This window comes from Brachycentrus maculatus, unplaced genomic scaffold (assembly GCF_059751285.1).
Source record: "Brachycentrus maculatus isolate JH-2025_06_01 unplaced genomic scaffold, ASM5975128v1 h1tg000261l, whole genome shotgun sequence".
NCBI classification, from domain to species: Eukaryota; Metazoa; Arthropoda; class Insecta; order Trichoptera; family Brachycentridae; genus Brachycentrus; species Brachycentrus maculatus.
Genome location: NW_028281012.1, coordinates 576,274 through 592,518, shown reverse-complemented (window position 1 = coordinate 592,518; position 16,245 = coordinate 576,274). Strand labels below are relative to the sequence as shown.

General features: G+C 33.0%; 1 protein-coding gene across 1 annotated transcript; it reads left to right on the top strand.

Moving 5' to 3' along the window:
• The first annotated feature begins 1,160 nt into the window (after positions 1-1,160).
• On the top strand, positions 1,161-13,299 carry p23 (cytosolic prostaglandin E synthase). The gene is made up of 6 exons (XM_088266089.1): positions 1,161-1,282; positions 5,078-5,167; positions 8,089-8,236; positions 9,912-10,023; positions 11,372-11,431; positions 13,049-13,299. The coding sequence occupies exons 1-6, from the start codon at positions 1,269-1,271 to the stop codon at positions 13,120-13,122; spliced, it is 498 nt and encodes a 165-aa protein (XP_088122215.1). The 5' UTR covers positions 1,161-1,268; the 3' UTR covers positions 13,123-13,299.
• Positions 13,300-16,245: the final 2,946 nt, after the last annotated feature.

The window sequence follows — 16,245 nt, the reverse complement described above, 5'->3', positions numbered from 1 at the left end:
GTGTTGTTTGTATTAGGTTAGATTGATAATCTAAAAATGTTTGTGTGTTAAAATCCTAAATCTCCTAAAGTTATTCATATGCGCTGTATTTCTGACACAACATTGGATTGCAAACGCTCGTATTTTTATCTATCTACATAAATAAAAATGTTAAAGTTTGTTCAAAATCTTAAATATCCTAAAGTAATTCGCCGACTGCTTTGAAGTTTTTACACAACTTTGCATTTGATTCACGCGTTTTTATACAGGTATACACGGGTGACTAGTTTCTATTTATGACAAGTATAAACATAATTTTTACCGCAATGGGAACGCCATCTGCTTAACGTAACGCCAACACACACATTACTTATGGCGCACGGGGTGCTTCTTGACAGTGCTGTTTATTATCATTTTCGATTGCACTATTCTTTCATAGGTTTTTAATAATTTCATTGCTTCACAAGCATAGTGATATTAAGCAATTGAAATGTGTACTTCGGTCTTTCTCCAGTTATCCTTCGACATCGACATGATGATACAAAGTGAATCCGTGTTGATTCATCGGGATTCCGTCAGGTTACTTCAGTTGGGTGCTTATTTCTAACTAACTAAACGGAACTACGCAAGAGTAGTCAGGGAGAATAAAACGCCAATCTGTCTTTTCAAACAACATTTTTCACGCATCTTCCACAATCATATATCTCCTCATACATACCCCCCGATTAATCTGACTTGATCTGACTGTCTTCCTTAGCTTCTATTTCCTCTTTTATTTGTTTAACTGTTCTTTCTTCACCAAATCATTTAAACACATCTTTCTTTATTTTATCGATATTGCTAATCTTAACCTTGCAATATTTCCTTATATCACCATTCTAACATCCATTCATCAACATCTCTTTTTAAAAAATTACTTAAGAATTGTCATCATCGATTTTCATTAACAAATTATATTCCTTGCTCACATTATACAACTTTGACACCAGCTCCTCCTCTTTGTGTTTAAAGTTACTATAATTTCATGTAATGCATGAGTGAATTTTTGCTACTTTGGCCAGACTTCCCCACGCGGTACCAACTAAAGCATATACCGTTTTCTGCGCAGGTGGTTGCGCAGTAATAGCGGGCCTCACAGTTTGTCTAGTCCCGCTCGGGCCAAACTCGTAAATAAACTTACCAATCTAACACAAACTTTGGACGCCGCCGGTCGACCGCATCATCTTCGCTCTACCCGACCTGAGGACTTTTCAATTACCGAGTTTTCCAATTCACCAATTATTCTAAACATGAATTCTGAAGGGTAAGTTTTATAATTCATCATATTATTTGGTAGATCCATTTATAAATCCTGTGAATTCCGCTTATTATATCCACCAACGTGTTTCGCGGTCGGCCATTTTACGCGAGTTTGAACCAATAGTTCGAGAAATTTGAATTGTAGTGCCGGAGCACGTGTTTTGAAAGTTGTTTTTAATTTTCTGCATTTCGGTGTTTATTTATTTGATAGTTTAAATACTTTTGGAAGTTCTTTTTTAGTTCGTAACGTGATCCTAAACGTGAAAATATCGTGTGGCGATCGTTATGTTAATTCCATGTAACCTAAACCTGGCGGTGACTACGTACTAATATACATTACGCGATATCGGCTAAACTTAATCCACGGTCCCCGAAAAGTAAATTAAAGCGAGTTTAAAAGTATTGTATGCAACAAAATGGCGAGCAACGTGCACTTTACATATAAATATATATACGTATAAGATATACCTATCAGTGAGTTTTTTTAAGGAATATTTATTCGGCATGAATAAGTGCCATAAGTAGTTGTTATTAATAAATTGTTTGTGGTAAAAGGAACGCGATCGAGCAAATTCGCGCCGAATACTCTAATGTTCGCTTTTTAAATTCTGATAGTTTCGAAGCATCCGGTAACGCTGTAAGTTCTAGAAATTTCTGTCGGTCGTTGCAGTAAATGTTTATATTTGTTGTTATGAAGTTGGAATAGACTACAATCAACGAATTATACGATAACCAAGGAAAAGTTATCGAGAGTTACGACGTAAAAACAAAGGCGATTCCTGATAAGCGATACTCGAGCACCCTATCCAGATATGCAACGAAAGACGGATCAAATTTAACGGGGTAGATTTGTTGACGATATCTAATAACTTCCATGCGAAAGTTAAAGTTTTAACTACGCAGTGTAGTCAACTTTTATTTTTCTTCTGTACCTTTATTTCTGGTGACTTTCGCGTTTTAAGCCGGCTGTCGATTGGTAACTCCGGGAATTTTTTGTTTCCTACCGAAAATAAGTAAAGTAATCTACATTAGGTGCTTAAATCGTTAACTTCCGTATGTAATCCCGGCCCAAAATAGCTAATCAGGCAACATCACTTCATCCCCGAAAGTCGGTAGAGATTTATTAAAACGCATGTCTGGAACTCTCCCCGTCTCTATGGTAGCAAACTGTACGCACCACACAGGACATTGTTCCGCAAAGTGTGCGCCGCGGTGATTAATTGGTGTGCCGCGGAAAAAACGTCTAGTTTTGTGAAAATAACACAATTGCTCCAAATTTTGATTGCATGTGCACTGTTAAGTACGCTCATATTTCGCATTATACATAACATGTTAAATATGTTACCGTAGTATTGTAATTATGCACCTGAAATTTCTTAATTTGATAGGTGTACCTAGAATAGAAAAAGTTTGCGGAACACTGACATAGGGCATAGTGAAATGTTAGAAGCGTTGGAGTTGTTGTGGAAAACGATAAAAAACAGCGATAAATAAAGACATTTTTGGAAACGTGAAAGAAAAAAGAACTTTACTAGAAACAATAGACAATAGAAGTGGGAATATGATATCTGCGGGACATTTCACGATGGCCATATAATAAAAAAGAAGATATCAATCAGGAGTAATTTGGAGTATTTAGGAGAGAGGATATGCGTCGTGTCGCAGAAAAAAATATTCAAAGTCTCGTTTTGGACAGCGGGCCTTGGAATTTTGCAGCATAAGAGAATCAAGTTTTTTTTTAAATTTATTTATTTAGATTTCGTATTACTTACGTGGACACTAAGGCCTTAGGTTTTACAATCGAATTTACTAATTACAATATTCGTACAACCCGATTTGACATGAAGTGCACTGACATTTCTGTTTACAGTCAGTTTGTTTATTCCAACGACGATAATTGGAAAAATATACAAAGCTCGCGTACCTTCATCATTCTATTCGTACAAATGTTTCAATAATTTGAAAAGTTCAGTAATTTTAAACCAGAGATGTTTTTCAATTAAAACGTAATAATTGTATTATTTTCAAGTTTTCATAATTATTTTTTCACATTCAAAAGAAAAACAAACCATTGAATTAATATTCACAATACACGCTAATTGTAGCGGCGCAAAACGCGCGTCATTTAAAACAATATCATGCTGATATTTATTTCGATTTAAAAAAATATGCGCGTACTTATATATTTTTGTTTTGTCTCAAATTTTACTGTCATTCTGGAGAAATAATTTTTAAATGTAATGAAATAATTACCGTAAATAAAAAAAATGCATTATTTACCTTCTAATTTATGAAGGATTAAAAAAAAACTTATTGAAAAAAATCCGAATGTTTTTTTTTGTATAAAATCTTTTTTTTTTAAATTAATGTTTTAATTAGTAAATATCACTATTTCTTAAAATCTACTGTGACACGTGTTTCGATGCATTCCGCATCATTTTCAAAAACCATACATTTTGCGTATGGTGTTTGAAAATGATGCAGATTTTAAGAAATAGTGGTATTTACTAAGTAAAACATTGATTTAAAATGGATAGATTTTACCACAAAGTGACTGCCGAATCAATTAATAAAATCTTTTGTTAAAGAAGCTTTTGTTTTCATTGATTTGACTAACCGGTAATTATTTAGTCAATAAAAATACGAAATTACTTTAAAACATCGCCGCGCATCAAATTGTGTATGGAAAATCAAAGATTTACATTAACAACAAAAAACTCAATTTTTTTTCCTATCAATTTTGATTTACCATACTTTTATCATACATTCTGGAACACAAACAAATGATACTGTTACTTTATAATTACCATTGTTGGGAATGCATGTTTTGTACAAGCGTTGTATGTCGCGTAGTTAAAAATTGAACTAAACGGTTCATAGCTTAAGAAATATAAAATAATATAATTAATAAATATTATATTTAAATAATAAAGACGCGTATGCACGCATTACAAATAAATAACAAAGACGCGTATGCACGCATTGTTGGATACTTTCATATGTAATGTTAATTTTCTCTAACAGGTAGCTGATACTCTTAAAGTTAGTCGAAAGACATTAAGAAGATAATAAAGGGCCAATGGAATTGAGAAGCGAAGAAAACCCTTATGGACTCCGTATTAAAAAACGTTTTACCCGCATTGGTACCTTTCAGTCAGGTGCAATTTGCAACCATACACTGCGTAAATTTACCATGGTTTTAAAATCGTTAAAAATTGTTCAAGGAGGGTGATCTAGGCGACATTAGTTTCCATTACAAACAAACAACAGATTGGCAACATGTGATTCTCATCTAGCTGCAAAGTCGATTGATGATTGGAAATATTGTAAATTAAACTCAGCTTTATGAGAAGACCAAAGGTTCCAGTGTTTCCGTACTTGAATAACGCATAGCTGCCATGACCATGATCCAATTTATAACTAACTAACTAACCAACCATCACGCCGTTTCTCCGCAGGGGTAGGCAGAGAGAATCGAACGCCACACCACTCTGTCTTTGCAAACATTCTTCGCCTCTTCTACATTCACGCATCTCCTCATACATACCCGACGATTATTATGACTCCTGACCCGGCCGCTTTCAAGTATTTGACATACCTGATTATGCCAGGTTTTCCTCGGTCTTCTTCCGCTTCTTTTTCCAACTACATTCGCCTCATAAATTTGTTTAACCGTTCTTTCCTCACTCATACGTTCCACATGTCCAAACCATCTCAATCCACCTTTCTTAATTTTATCGATAATACTTATCTCAGCCTTGCATTCCAATTTATAACTAAGATAATACTTTGTTTTCAGCCCCGCAATATACCCTCCCTCGGTTTGGGCACAAAACTCCAGAACTGTGTTCCTAACAATCAACGTTGAATGCAAAGATCCTGATATTAAGTAAGTTCAATATTCCTAACTTGTGATTTTTCCATAACGCGTCCTATATCATTGCCTCTTATAATTATCTGTATTAATTTTATTGTTTATTTTTTATTTTAACTTGATATCAATGGTTTAGTAAAAGTTGTTTATTTTGGCTGTCCTTGATATTTCCTCGACAATTATGTTAAATATTATAAGAATAATATTATCTGGTGGTACAAAATTATTTATTTTATTGCTCGTATGCACCGGTTCTATTTTAAATTATATATATATATATATATATATATATATATATATATATATAAATATATAAATATATATATATATATATATATATATATATATATATATATATATATATATATATATATATATATATATATATATATATATATATGTATTTGTTCATACATATCCACAATTTATTCATTTGTAAGTATTATTACTTTGAGAGCAGAATTTATTTATCGACTCAGTATTGCGTACTGATCCATATTCTCTAGCAGCCAAGATGAATTTAAAAATGATTTTTAAAGTCTAAACAGCTGTTACTAAAACTTGATTATCTAGCAGTGTCATAAATAATTTTTATTTTACTATAATAAATTGTATAGACTAAATGTCAATTCAACTAATAATGCAGTGAAGTCTCGTGGTACATTTGCAGAAAAGGGTGCGAATAACGAAACAAATATTGCCCTGCAGAACAATATATTATCAAAGGACAACTTAATAAAAATGGTTTTAAACATGTTTTATTCTTACAAGAGGCTAGCGAACAATCAAACACTCACATAAATGGAAATGGTTTCTTCATCGTTTAGTTAATTGAATGCGATTCATAAACATATTCTGTATTTGCATTTCTGTTATTTTTTTCCGTGCAGCATTTTTTGTACTAATATGTCATTTTTCCTCTCCTTTTTTGTAAAATGTACTTTTATAAAAATAAACTAACACATTACTTGAACGTAATTTTTTAAAATTGTTATTGTGAATATAAATATAAATTCAAATTAATCGAGTTAATAAAAAAAATTCCATACTTGATGCCACTATATTATTAGATTAAAACAAATATTTTTATCTTTTCCACTTTATTTTTATTTGAACAGCGACCGGGTTTCGTCATTACCGACATCATCAGACTGGGGGTGATGTCGGTAACGACGAAACCCGGTCGCTGGTCAAATAAAAGTAAAGTGGAAAAGCTAAAAATATTGGTTTTAATCTAATAATATATTAAAAATGCAATTCCATCACAAAGTGTCAGTGGATAATATAAATCTATTAAAAATTGATGCCACTAGATTATATCCTCGATCTAATCCATTTGGGTTTACTTTATAGTAGCGAAAAAATATATCCTAAAGCAGAATTTATCAGAATAACACGCATTGTTATATTCTGCACATGTGGAAGAATACAAATGAGATATATTATGAGTTGGAAATAATTGGACAACCACAGTCATTGAAAAACATGCGAAGCATCATGTGTTATGTTAGTTTAAAAAATGTGAACGATGAGAATACTACAGATGTGGGAGACAAACTACAGTATGTGACGATAGCTTTAATAAATTCCACTCTTGCTAATGAACAGCTAGGGATGACAATGCAAAGAGCCATTGAAATATTGAGAATCGGGGACCATGTGTATGGGTCCCGTGTGGACTGCGCAAAGGAAGTAAGAAAGAGCATGTGGAAACACATGAGAGCTTCAAACATTCTCAGCAGAGTACCTGAATATGAGAGATAGATTGGTTTCCTAAGGACATAAAGAAGGGACCAACATAAATTGATTTCGGCCAAACAATATCGGCAAACATTGTATTGTGATCACCCCCCGTGCAGTTTGTACAATAATAAATATAAAGAAACCTTTACTCCTTAACAGGCGGAGTCACGGAGTTTACGCAAAATGGACATGAAACGGAATTAAGAAACAACTGTTAGGGCGTTTGTGCACTACACAGAATTTTACAGTCCGACACTTCAGTTAGCGTGATAAAACGATGATTGCCTTGTGCTTTTGTCCATCTTTTTTCGAATCGGTGCTCTTGATCAGTGCGTGAACACGTTGCGCGTAAATTCGATCACGCTTAACTGTCATAGTCGCTTTTATTTCTCAAAACCGGACTGCCGGATGATAAATTCCGTGCAGTGCACAAGCGGCTTTAGGTTTCATTAATCTTATTTTAAACTTTGCTCCTTCTAACTGCTTTCCATAGAAGCAAGTTTGGCGAGTGACATGGTGGTGTCTTGGTATAAATCTTATGAATCTACCCACCAAGCTATGTGCGCTGAGTTATAAAAGTATATTCTTTTGTAAATCTATTTAAAAACTGCTGTATAGTAACAAGAACAACTTGTTGAGGTAGACAGTGAGAAATTGGATGTTGAGTACGACGATAAGTTAGTTTCCACCAATTATTTTCTTCTTTAATCTTCATCTATCCACACGGTCTAGCAGGTAGATAAAGGTAGAGCTAGGTCACTAGTTGGCATTGAACGACGGAGCTGAATGAGGAATATTATTCTGCATATACTATGTAACTGTATTTGTCTACATTGCTGTAATTTATCATCCTTGCGCTCATTCTGTCAACCATCTAGTAACAACTCTTATATAGTTGATTCTGCACTCGGTACCGACATTGGCGCTCAACTGAAACCATACACATCTTCTGGTTACTTTGGTTTGTCTTGCTCCTGCGCTAATACACTGATTTGCATTCATGGCAATGTACAGCATATGCGAGGAAATAACCTGACATTGCGCACTTAAATAAATGTAAACATAATTTATAGATATTTTAATGTGCTTGAAATTTTTTTTGCTGCGCTTTCTAAAACTTTCTCGAAGTTACATGAATGTCAGTTTTTTGTAATTCCTATGTATTATTTCACATTTTTTTAATTCCACAATAGGTTTTTGAAAGAATCGCTGACATTCAAAGGAATTGGCTTACCCGAGAAGAAATTATACGAAGCCATCATTTCCCTCTATGGAGAAATTGTCCCCGAGGAATGTCTAGTACATAACATCGGTCGCTGTATAGAACTCGTCCTCGTCAAGGTATCTATTAGTACATTCTAATCAATTTTGTAATTAGTCCCTCACTACATTTGTAGATAAAAAAATACGTAGCTTACCCAAAAGAGTAGTGCTTCACAATGGAAATGTACATTGGTGGGCTTATTGCTATTTAATTTGTTCTATAGAGAACACATTCCTGACTGACCTTATAAAATATATGTACTGAAATTAGTTGCACAATCCATTCAAAATTATTTAAAATGTTGTATTAATTTTAATCATTTACTTTTTCCTATTACACACAAAGATTCCTAATGAAATCCTGATACAAAAACAATTTTATATTAACACACTTCAAATGGGTGTTTTTTACGCCTGCGGACCGCTGGCGACGGGTTTTGATAATTATGGACATATTAATATCTCAAATGAGACAATAATAAATATAGATATTAATATTATATCTGTTATTCCTTCTATTCTGAAATGAGACCAGCGCAAAAGGTAAAAATATCCTTTCCGCCCTTAAACTTCAATCGACCGAATGAGTAGAAAAACCTTTCCCGACCATAGTGTTAAATTAATAACTAAGCCACTGATAATAATTAACTTAAATTAATGAATTAACACTCTTACTTTCAAAATGTTATTGATGGGAATTCGAAAAAGTTTGGCAACAATTTACTCAAAAAATCTTAAACCAAATGGGAAATGTGGATTTTAAAAGTAAGAAAAACTGATCAATTGCCTTTTAAAACATTCAGAGTAAAATTTAAACATTAAAATAAGACCACAATAACAATTCATTATCTACAATTAAAATGTCCATGTCGCGTATATTTTTTTTTATAGAACATATCATCATTTTATTAGGGGGCTCGGGTATCAGTAATAACAACTCGTAATTAGGGGATGCGATCGGTTTATTCAATAGATCGCTATAACAGTACAAGGACAAGTGTGTGCAGTCTCCCCTGCATCAATCTCATAAGGGTATAACGTAAACATTCCCCGCGTACACCCTGCCCTGCTCCTAGCGGGCGCTTGGGGTCATAGTTCAAGTTGCTAGAATTATTGCGCCGTAACAATGTAATGCAAATTAACCGGTAATAAAACTGGATTGAAAAGGTTGTAAATAAATAGAAAAGGTCGATACCGTGCTGTGCTTTTTCAATTTTGTTCTTCTGTGGTTTCACCCACCTTAACTTCGTATATTCCTGAACATTGGGGATGTTATTTACTGTTGGGCAAATTCCTACATAAGTGTCATACGAAATTCAACAAAATAACCTTAAAGATGTGTGCTTATTTATTATATATATTCTCATGGAACTTAAATTTGTGTTGAAAGTGCATTTTCGTCATTAGGGTAAGAAATGCATGTAGGTTACATGGGGATGTTATGCTTTTTATACGAAGAACCGGGGCATTGAATAATTTTCCTTGTGTGTATTGCGGGAAGTGTAATGGAAATTAGATTTTTTGTCATAGAAAGTGGTTATGATTTATATTTATGTACAACTTATAAAATAATATACCACATCATAAAATGAAATATTGTAAATGTTTACTTTGTATTTTTATATTTGTTTCTTAAATCATTGAAGGCACCGATGACATTCTGCCAATGTGATCCATAAAATCAGCAAGAAGGGAGATCTGTGGAAGTTAATTATTATTGTCATTTATTATTTTTCTTTGAATTTTCTTTCAGGCAGATAAAAATACACCATTTTGGCCAGCATTAACCAAAGACAAGAAGAAATGCCACTGGCTTAAATTCGATTTCAACAAAATTGTGGAAGAAGGTGACAGTGGGGACGAAGGTGAGAAGCTTTTGTTTGCTTTTTGACTAAATTAATATGTGACGCGTTTCGTCTTATTAAGACATTATCAAACACTGACTAAAAATATTTACAAAATATCCTTATATACTCACAGTAATAATTGTAATTAGCTCTAGGGGTACATTTAATGGTGGGTATTTCAGTGGGTAATGTGGATTTCTATGAAAGTTAAGATAAGCAATGTAGTTAGATGCCAATTAGGGTATTATAATTACAATTTGTATAACTTTAAAATTAATACAATATTCATAACATTATGTACCTAAAAGAATATAGTTAGAGTATTATTTAAATAAAATCTTCATGTGTAAAGACATTTTAAACATAATGAGCATATCGTAGTCATACAGGAGAAAGTGACCGAGTTGTTTTACAAAAACGTGATCATTGACTATTTGATATCTTACTAGCTTAATATTGCCCTGAAAAAATTCCAAAGGATTTAAAAACTTGGAAGCATAATATATTGACTAGTTAAAAATGACTAACTGCATTGGTGTTTATTTTCTTGCCAAGCAATAGTGATTTAAATGGCCCTCAGAACATTTTACGTTTTGGTAGTTGGTCACTTTCTCCTGTACGACTACGATATAGATATTAATCTACAACATTTTGAGTGTGTCCAAATACTTGTTCACAAATCTGGATAATCCAGATATATATATATATATATATATATATATATATATATATATATATATATATATATATCCCCAATTATAAAAGTTATATTTTTTTAACATCTCACCATAGATGAAGAAGAATATGTAAGTCTGGGCATTTTATGAGGATTAAAATTTTGAGTAGTGTGGTTGTTACATGTGTGTAAAGTGATCACTTATACCAGCCTACAACGGTCGTAAGTCCCGTAAATGCCTAGGCTTCCATATTCTTCTTCATCTATGTTCAGATGTCAAAAAATATTAAAATATAAATATTATTTACTTTGTCTTTTCAATATGTTACTGACTTTGAAAGTGGAAGACGAATATCAAAATAATGGTTTATCAATTCCGTTTAGTACATGACACTAACATAAGGTGCATTTACGATTTTATTTGACAGACACCGTGGCGTAGTTGTGTAGACGCTTGAATGTGAAATTCCCGCTAATTGCAAAAACTTTTTTTACGGATCCCGGTGTTTGTGATGTATTTTTCACATCTACCATCCCTATCCTTACTATACTACCTGCAGACAACCCCCTAAAAGTAGAGGCTTTGCGGGTTATTTCCTTTTTTTAGGGGGAAAATAAGGAGTATTTTTGTTTCTGATTCTCGATAAAAACTTATTTCAGCTTTAATAATAAAATGAAAAATGTTTACAGGTTTAATGGGGAACACTCAGGATTTAGGAGATTTGATGAAAGCTATGGGAGGACTTAAAGGTAAATTATATTTTCGTTACTTATTAGTATTCTTAGTACTCGTACAGTATAAAGAGTGCGCTAATGTTATTTTTATTATTATTTTTAAAATATATATTCTTAACCAATGGTTAAGATGATATATTTTAAAACCAATGGTTAACTTGGTGACCAGGACTTGAGGGGTTGCAATAATTGAAAAGTAAAATCCGATAATTTATAAACACTCCATTGCCGTTTCATCTTCAGCGCGATGGAAATATCTCACGAAGTTTAGTTAACTGAATGTATGCAATGTTATAAAAAAAAGACAAGTAAATACTGCTTGTTTAATTCCTCCTCTTTTTGCACTGTGCGCATAACACTGAATCAAATCACTTCTGATATAATTGATGACATTCGGTGTTGAAAGAAATAGAGTAGGGGTGCGAGTAATAAGCTTTATTTTTTAATGCAACATATGCACTTTTCGTGGAAACAAAATTGGTTTAGTGTGCTTTGTTTTTCTCGTTTCCCACAAGTATTTTTTTAACTTAAATTTTTGTAATATTACAACTAATTGTAAGATATAAATGATCATTTAATTTTAAATATATAATGTATAACTTATTGAAAGAAAGAAAAAAAACATAATATGAATCGAAAATTTTTGCACTACCCCTGAAGGAATCTCTAACATACTGTCCAATATGTATCTGATACTTTTATAAATCATGACGTCAGATCTGACGGATCTAGTAGTTCTCGCTAGACTACTGAAAGCTGATATATCCATCTCGAAACCATATCTGAATCATGGACAAAATAATTTTTTCCACCGTAGTGAAATTAATTTTGGAGAGCCGATTCTTACAGATTGCTGATAGATTTTCAATTAGGTTTATGTCTGGCAAAATTCTTGACCAGTCCAACACAGTTCGTTGTTTTTGTGTGAAAATTTTCATCATTTTTTTTGGATCTGTGGCAGGGGGTTAAATCCTGCTGAAATATTCTATTACAATTTTACCTTCATTTTTGTATCTCTGGTAGTATCTTTTCCAGTAGAATTGCGTGATACTTCTCATGATACTGCTATTCATCATCTCAGTCACTGAAAGAAGCAGCCCTGGTCCATAATATAAGGGGCACCCCCAAAACATTTTTTTAGAGGGTGTTTAAAATACTTAAAAAATAAATGCTTGTCCCAATCAAGCGGAATATTTAATCAAAAAAGGCTGGCCCGGTTAAGCGAAATTTACTTCATTCATAAGGGCAGTGAAATTGGGACAGTTCTGTAATAAATGGAATATCCTTTTATTTATTTACCATAATTTGGGAGCCCGAAATGTAAAAAATAAATAATGTAAATAGAGACCTGATGGGCTGATGCATTTTCCCAAGCAATAGAGACATGGGCCTTATTAATTAACGCATGAACAACTACCAATAGGACCAATCAACTGCGTCTCAAAGAGCCTCCAAAAACCACCCTTAGGCTGACAGTAGTCACTAAGTATTACCTAAAAAAAGTAGCTCTCTGAAGTTTTGTAAAATAAATATCAATTTGTTTATATTTATGTAATAATAATTGTACTGCAATTATTTAATTTCTTAAATTGTATTGTATAATATAAACAACACTTAATTTTTGCATTGCAGACACTGAAGATAAGCCATCAGTTTTTGAAATGGGCAGCGACTCGGATGATGACGACTTACCAGAGTTGGAATAATAATGATTACCATGATTTTCTTACAATGGGAAATATAATATCTAGTTTTAATTTAAAATTTAATAAAATGATTATCTATTATTTTAAATATAACAGTTTATCTTGTGTAGTGAAAAACAACTTGTACAGCTCTACCACTTTGTATTTAATTACTGAAAGTAAACCTTTTTTAAATTACTTTGGTATTTTATTTAAACCCTTTGGCTACTAGGACTTTTGGGTAACTATGCAAGAAATACTGCAATTTCAACATAAATAATTCAAAAGTAAAATGTTTTTGATTTGGTACCATTGTTAAAATAAATACATTTTTTGATTTGTCATTCAGTGAGACAAAAATATCACAGCAGGAGCTTCTTGGAGTTATGATATGGAGTTAGCAAATGTATGCAACATGAAAAAAAATTACCCCTTCACAACGAAAAACGGTAGAGAAAAAGATGTTGGTTCTGGTTCAGATCCAGTTGAAAGTGTTTTGATAACACCAAGAAGTTGGCAGTACGTGATTTTGAGATTAAATTTTCATAATTAATAAATTTCAACCTTTAGTTGACCATGCTAACGAACTTTCCCGACAGAAGTATGTTCTACATTAGTCATAGTAGTGATGAAAAACCGCACCACGTTACTTTAACCCTTCCCTTACAATGCTTAAAACTTTTGCGCGTTACGGTGATTTGTATTTTGTACACCATATGAAAATGTGATTAAAAAACGGGAAAAATGTGAATATTCCTAAATGTTGCTTTTATTGACTATAGTTGAAGTTAAAATGTATCAAATTTTGTGTAAGGCTTGGTAAAACAGGCAAAGAGGACTCATGACATGTTTAAGAAAGCCTACGGCGATGCTTCCATGGGTAGAACGGGTGTTTTTGACTGGCACAAGCTGTTCCGAAAAGGTAGGGAAAGAGTCCATGCTCATTTGCTTTTTTGATTGACATGGAGTCAACCAAAAAGAGTTTGTACAACCCGGACAAACAGTTAATGCAGTTTATTAAGTCTACACAAGACTGCCTGCAAAAATGCATTGTTTATGTCCGTCCAGCCCTCGCCAACAGTTGGTGGCTGCACCATGATAAATCGCTGCTCCAGTAAACACTCCATGATTCTCCGTGACAAGGCGTTTCGGCAGGGGTTCTCTTACCAGCGACAGACTCTTCAACTGCCGAGAGCTGATTGCCGATTTTTTCAGCGTTCTCATATCCCCCTCCACCGATTCTGCGTATGCAGACCGCCTCTGCCGGCCCTGTTATTCGAGAACAAACCTTGTATGTGTGATGTGTCCTTTTTTGAATGGTGGACTGAGAAAAAGTTCACGCACAACCTGCACTCAGTGCGAAAAGGATGTTCATAAGGCGTGTCTTCCTGAACATTTAAAGCATTGTAAAAATTAAAAAAACATTTTTCTTTAAATAATTTTGGAATTGCATTTTTTTAAAAATTTTATTACATTCCTGTGTAATCTACCAACTCGATTATAGCCAAGTGGAATTTTATTATATCGTAGTCGTACAGGAGAAAGTGACCAACTGACAAAACGTAAAATGTTCAGGAGGGCCATTTAACCGTTTTCACACTTTTCTCATCAATTAAAAACAAAGAAATAATGTATTCGCGATTGTGATTATTTTTGTGTGAAAAGAGATGTTTACTAATATTAAAATGAGTAAATAATATTTTAGAAAATTTTCATCCTAATGTTTTTAAGATTACTTTAAACAGTTGGTCACTTTTTCCAGGCAAAAATCTAGGAAAAAATGCAGATAGTCACTTTTGATTCTTAGAATGAGATTGAAAACGTTAGTTACAAATACAAAAGTTTAATTCAAAGCATTTTATTTTATTAATTTATATGAAGAAAGAAACTTTTTTCTGGAAAATAAACTAGCTGGTAACGTAACATTTTTTTTTAAATAACTTTTTTATTTTATTGAAAAGTAAAGGATAATAATAATAATACTTTGGATTATTTGTATAGCGCCATTTTCGTAAAATACTACCTCAAGGGCGCTTATAAATATGTACATAGATAATAATAATAATTGGATGATGAGGATAATGATATACTAAAAACAAATGGATTAAAAACGTTGTCAATCGGTCTCGGGCAATTGTTTTACTATATTTAAGTCCTTCTGAATGAATGAATGAAAAAATTGCCCCAAATTCACTAAGACTGAACGGATGGCACACAATGCATTTCGCCCCATATTGTGAAATGTACGAGAAGAAATTTGTTTCTTATTGATTAAAATTACATGCGTAACACTTTCTTTGTGTTTACTAATTGAATATATAAATTTTGAATGTTTTATTTGAATATTATCATCACCTTGGACTAGTAACTGAAGTGCAAAACTAATCATCCTGCCTTCAATTTATTAACCGGATCCACGCGGCTCGCATAACCGTTTGTGTTTTTACAAGACATGCCCCATACGCGGCTGACATAAGCGTTTGTGTTTTCACTTTGCTCCAAGTTTCGAACATCAGTTCAACTTGGAGGGATTTTTTCATGGTGTGGAACTTTGGATAAAATAATACGTCAATCCTCGGCCTTATGACATCTGTTGAAATATCTGACTAATAATTTGTAATATCACAAGGATAAATAAAACAACAGATCCCTGATTTTTCTTGCGGTCGGTAATTAGTCCGCGCCATAATCATGCCCTATATCTGTCTCACTCTCGACGCTACGCATCGCCAGTGGGTAAGAGTGACACACGATGCGTACTTTGATTTATTTATGGTACGATTTAATTTGTTTATATTACGATATATTTCAAGAATACTGTGACACACGTGTATTGTAGAGTACCAAAAAGGCACAATGAATCCCATTGAACGTTTTTGTTTAGGAAAATAAATCGTTTCATAACTAAATACATGATAAAAGTAATAATTTAAAAAACGGCGAAATACAGCCGCGCACGAGCGTCTCTTAGGAACAAAGTTAACGCGTTTAAAAGGTTAACAAACAATGCAAAACTTTATCGATGCAATACCATATGCACCATTTGGTGTGTATAATGGTTCGAAGAAGAGGTTGAAATGTGAAATAAAGTTATTGTGACTCATTTTATACTTTTCATCTAATTAAGAGGTATGTATTTTGAAA

Excerpts from the sequence above, each read along its gene's own strand:
- p23 (XM_088266089.1), top strand. Across the intron at positions 8,237-9,911 it reads TAGAACTCGTCCTCGTCAAG|GCAGATAAAAATACACCATT; the intron begins GTATCTATTAGT and ends ATTTTCTTTCAG. Across the intron at positions 10,024-11,371 it reads AGGTGACAGTGGGGACGAAG|GTTTAATGGGGAACACTCAG; the intron begins GTGAGAAGCTTT and ends AAATGTTTACAG.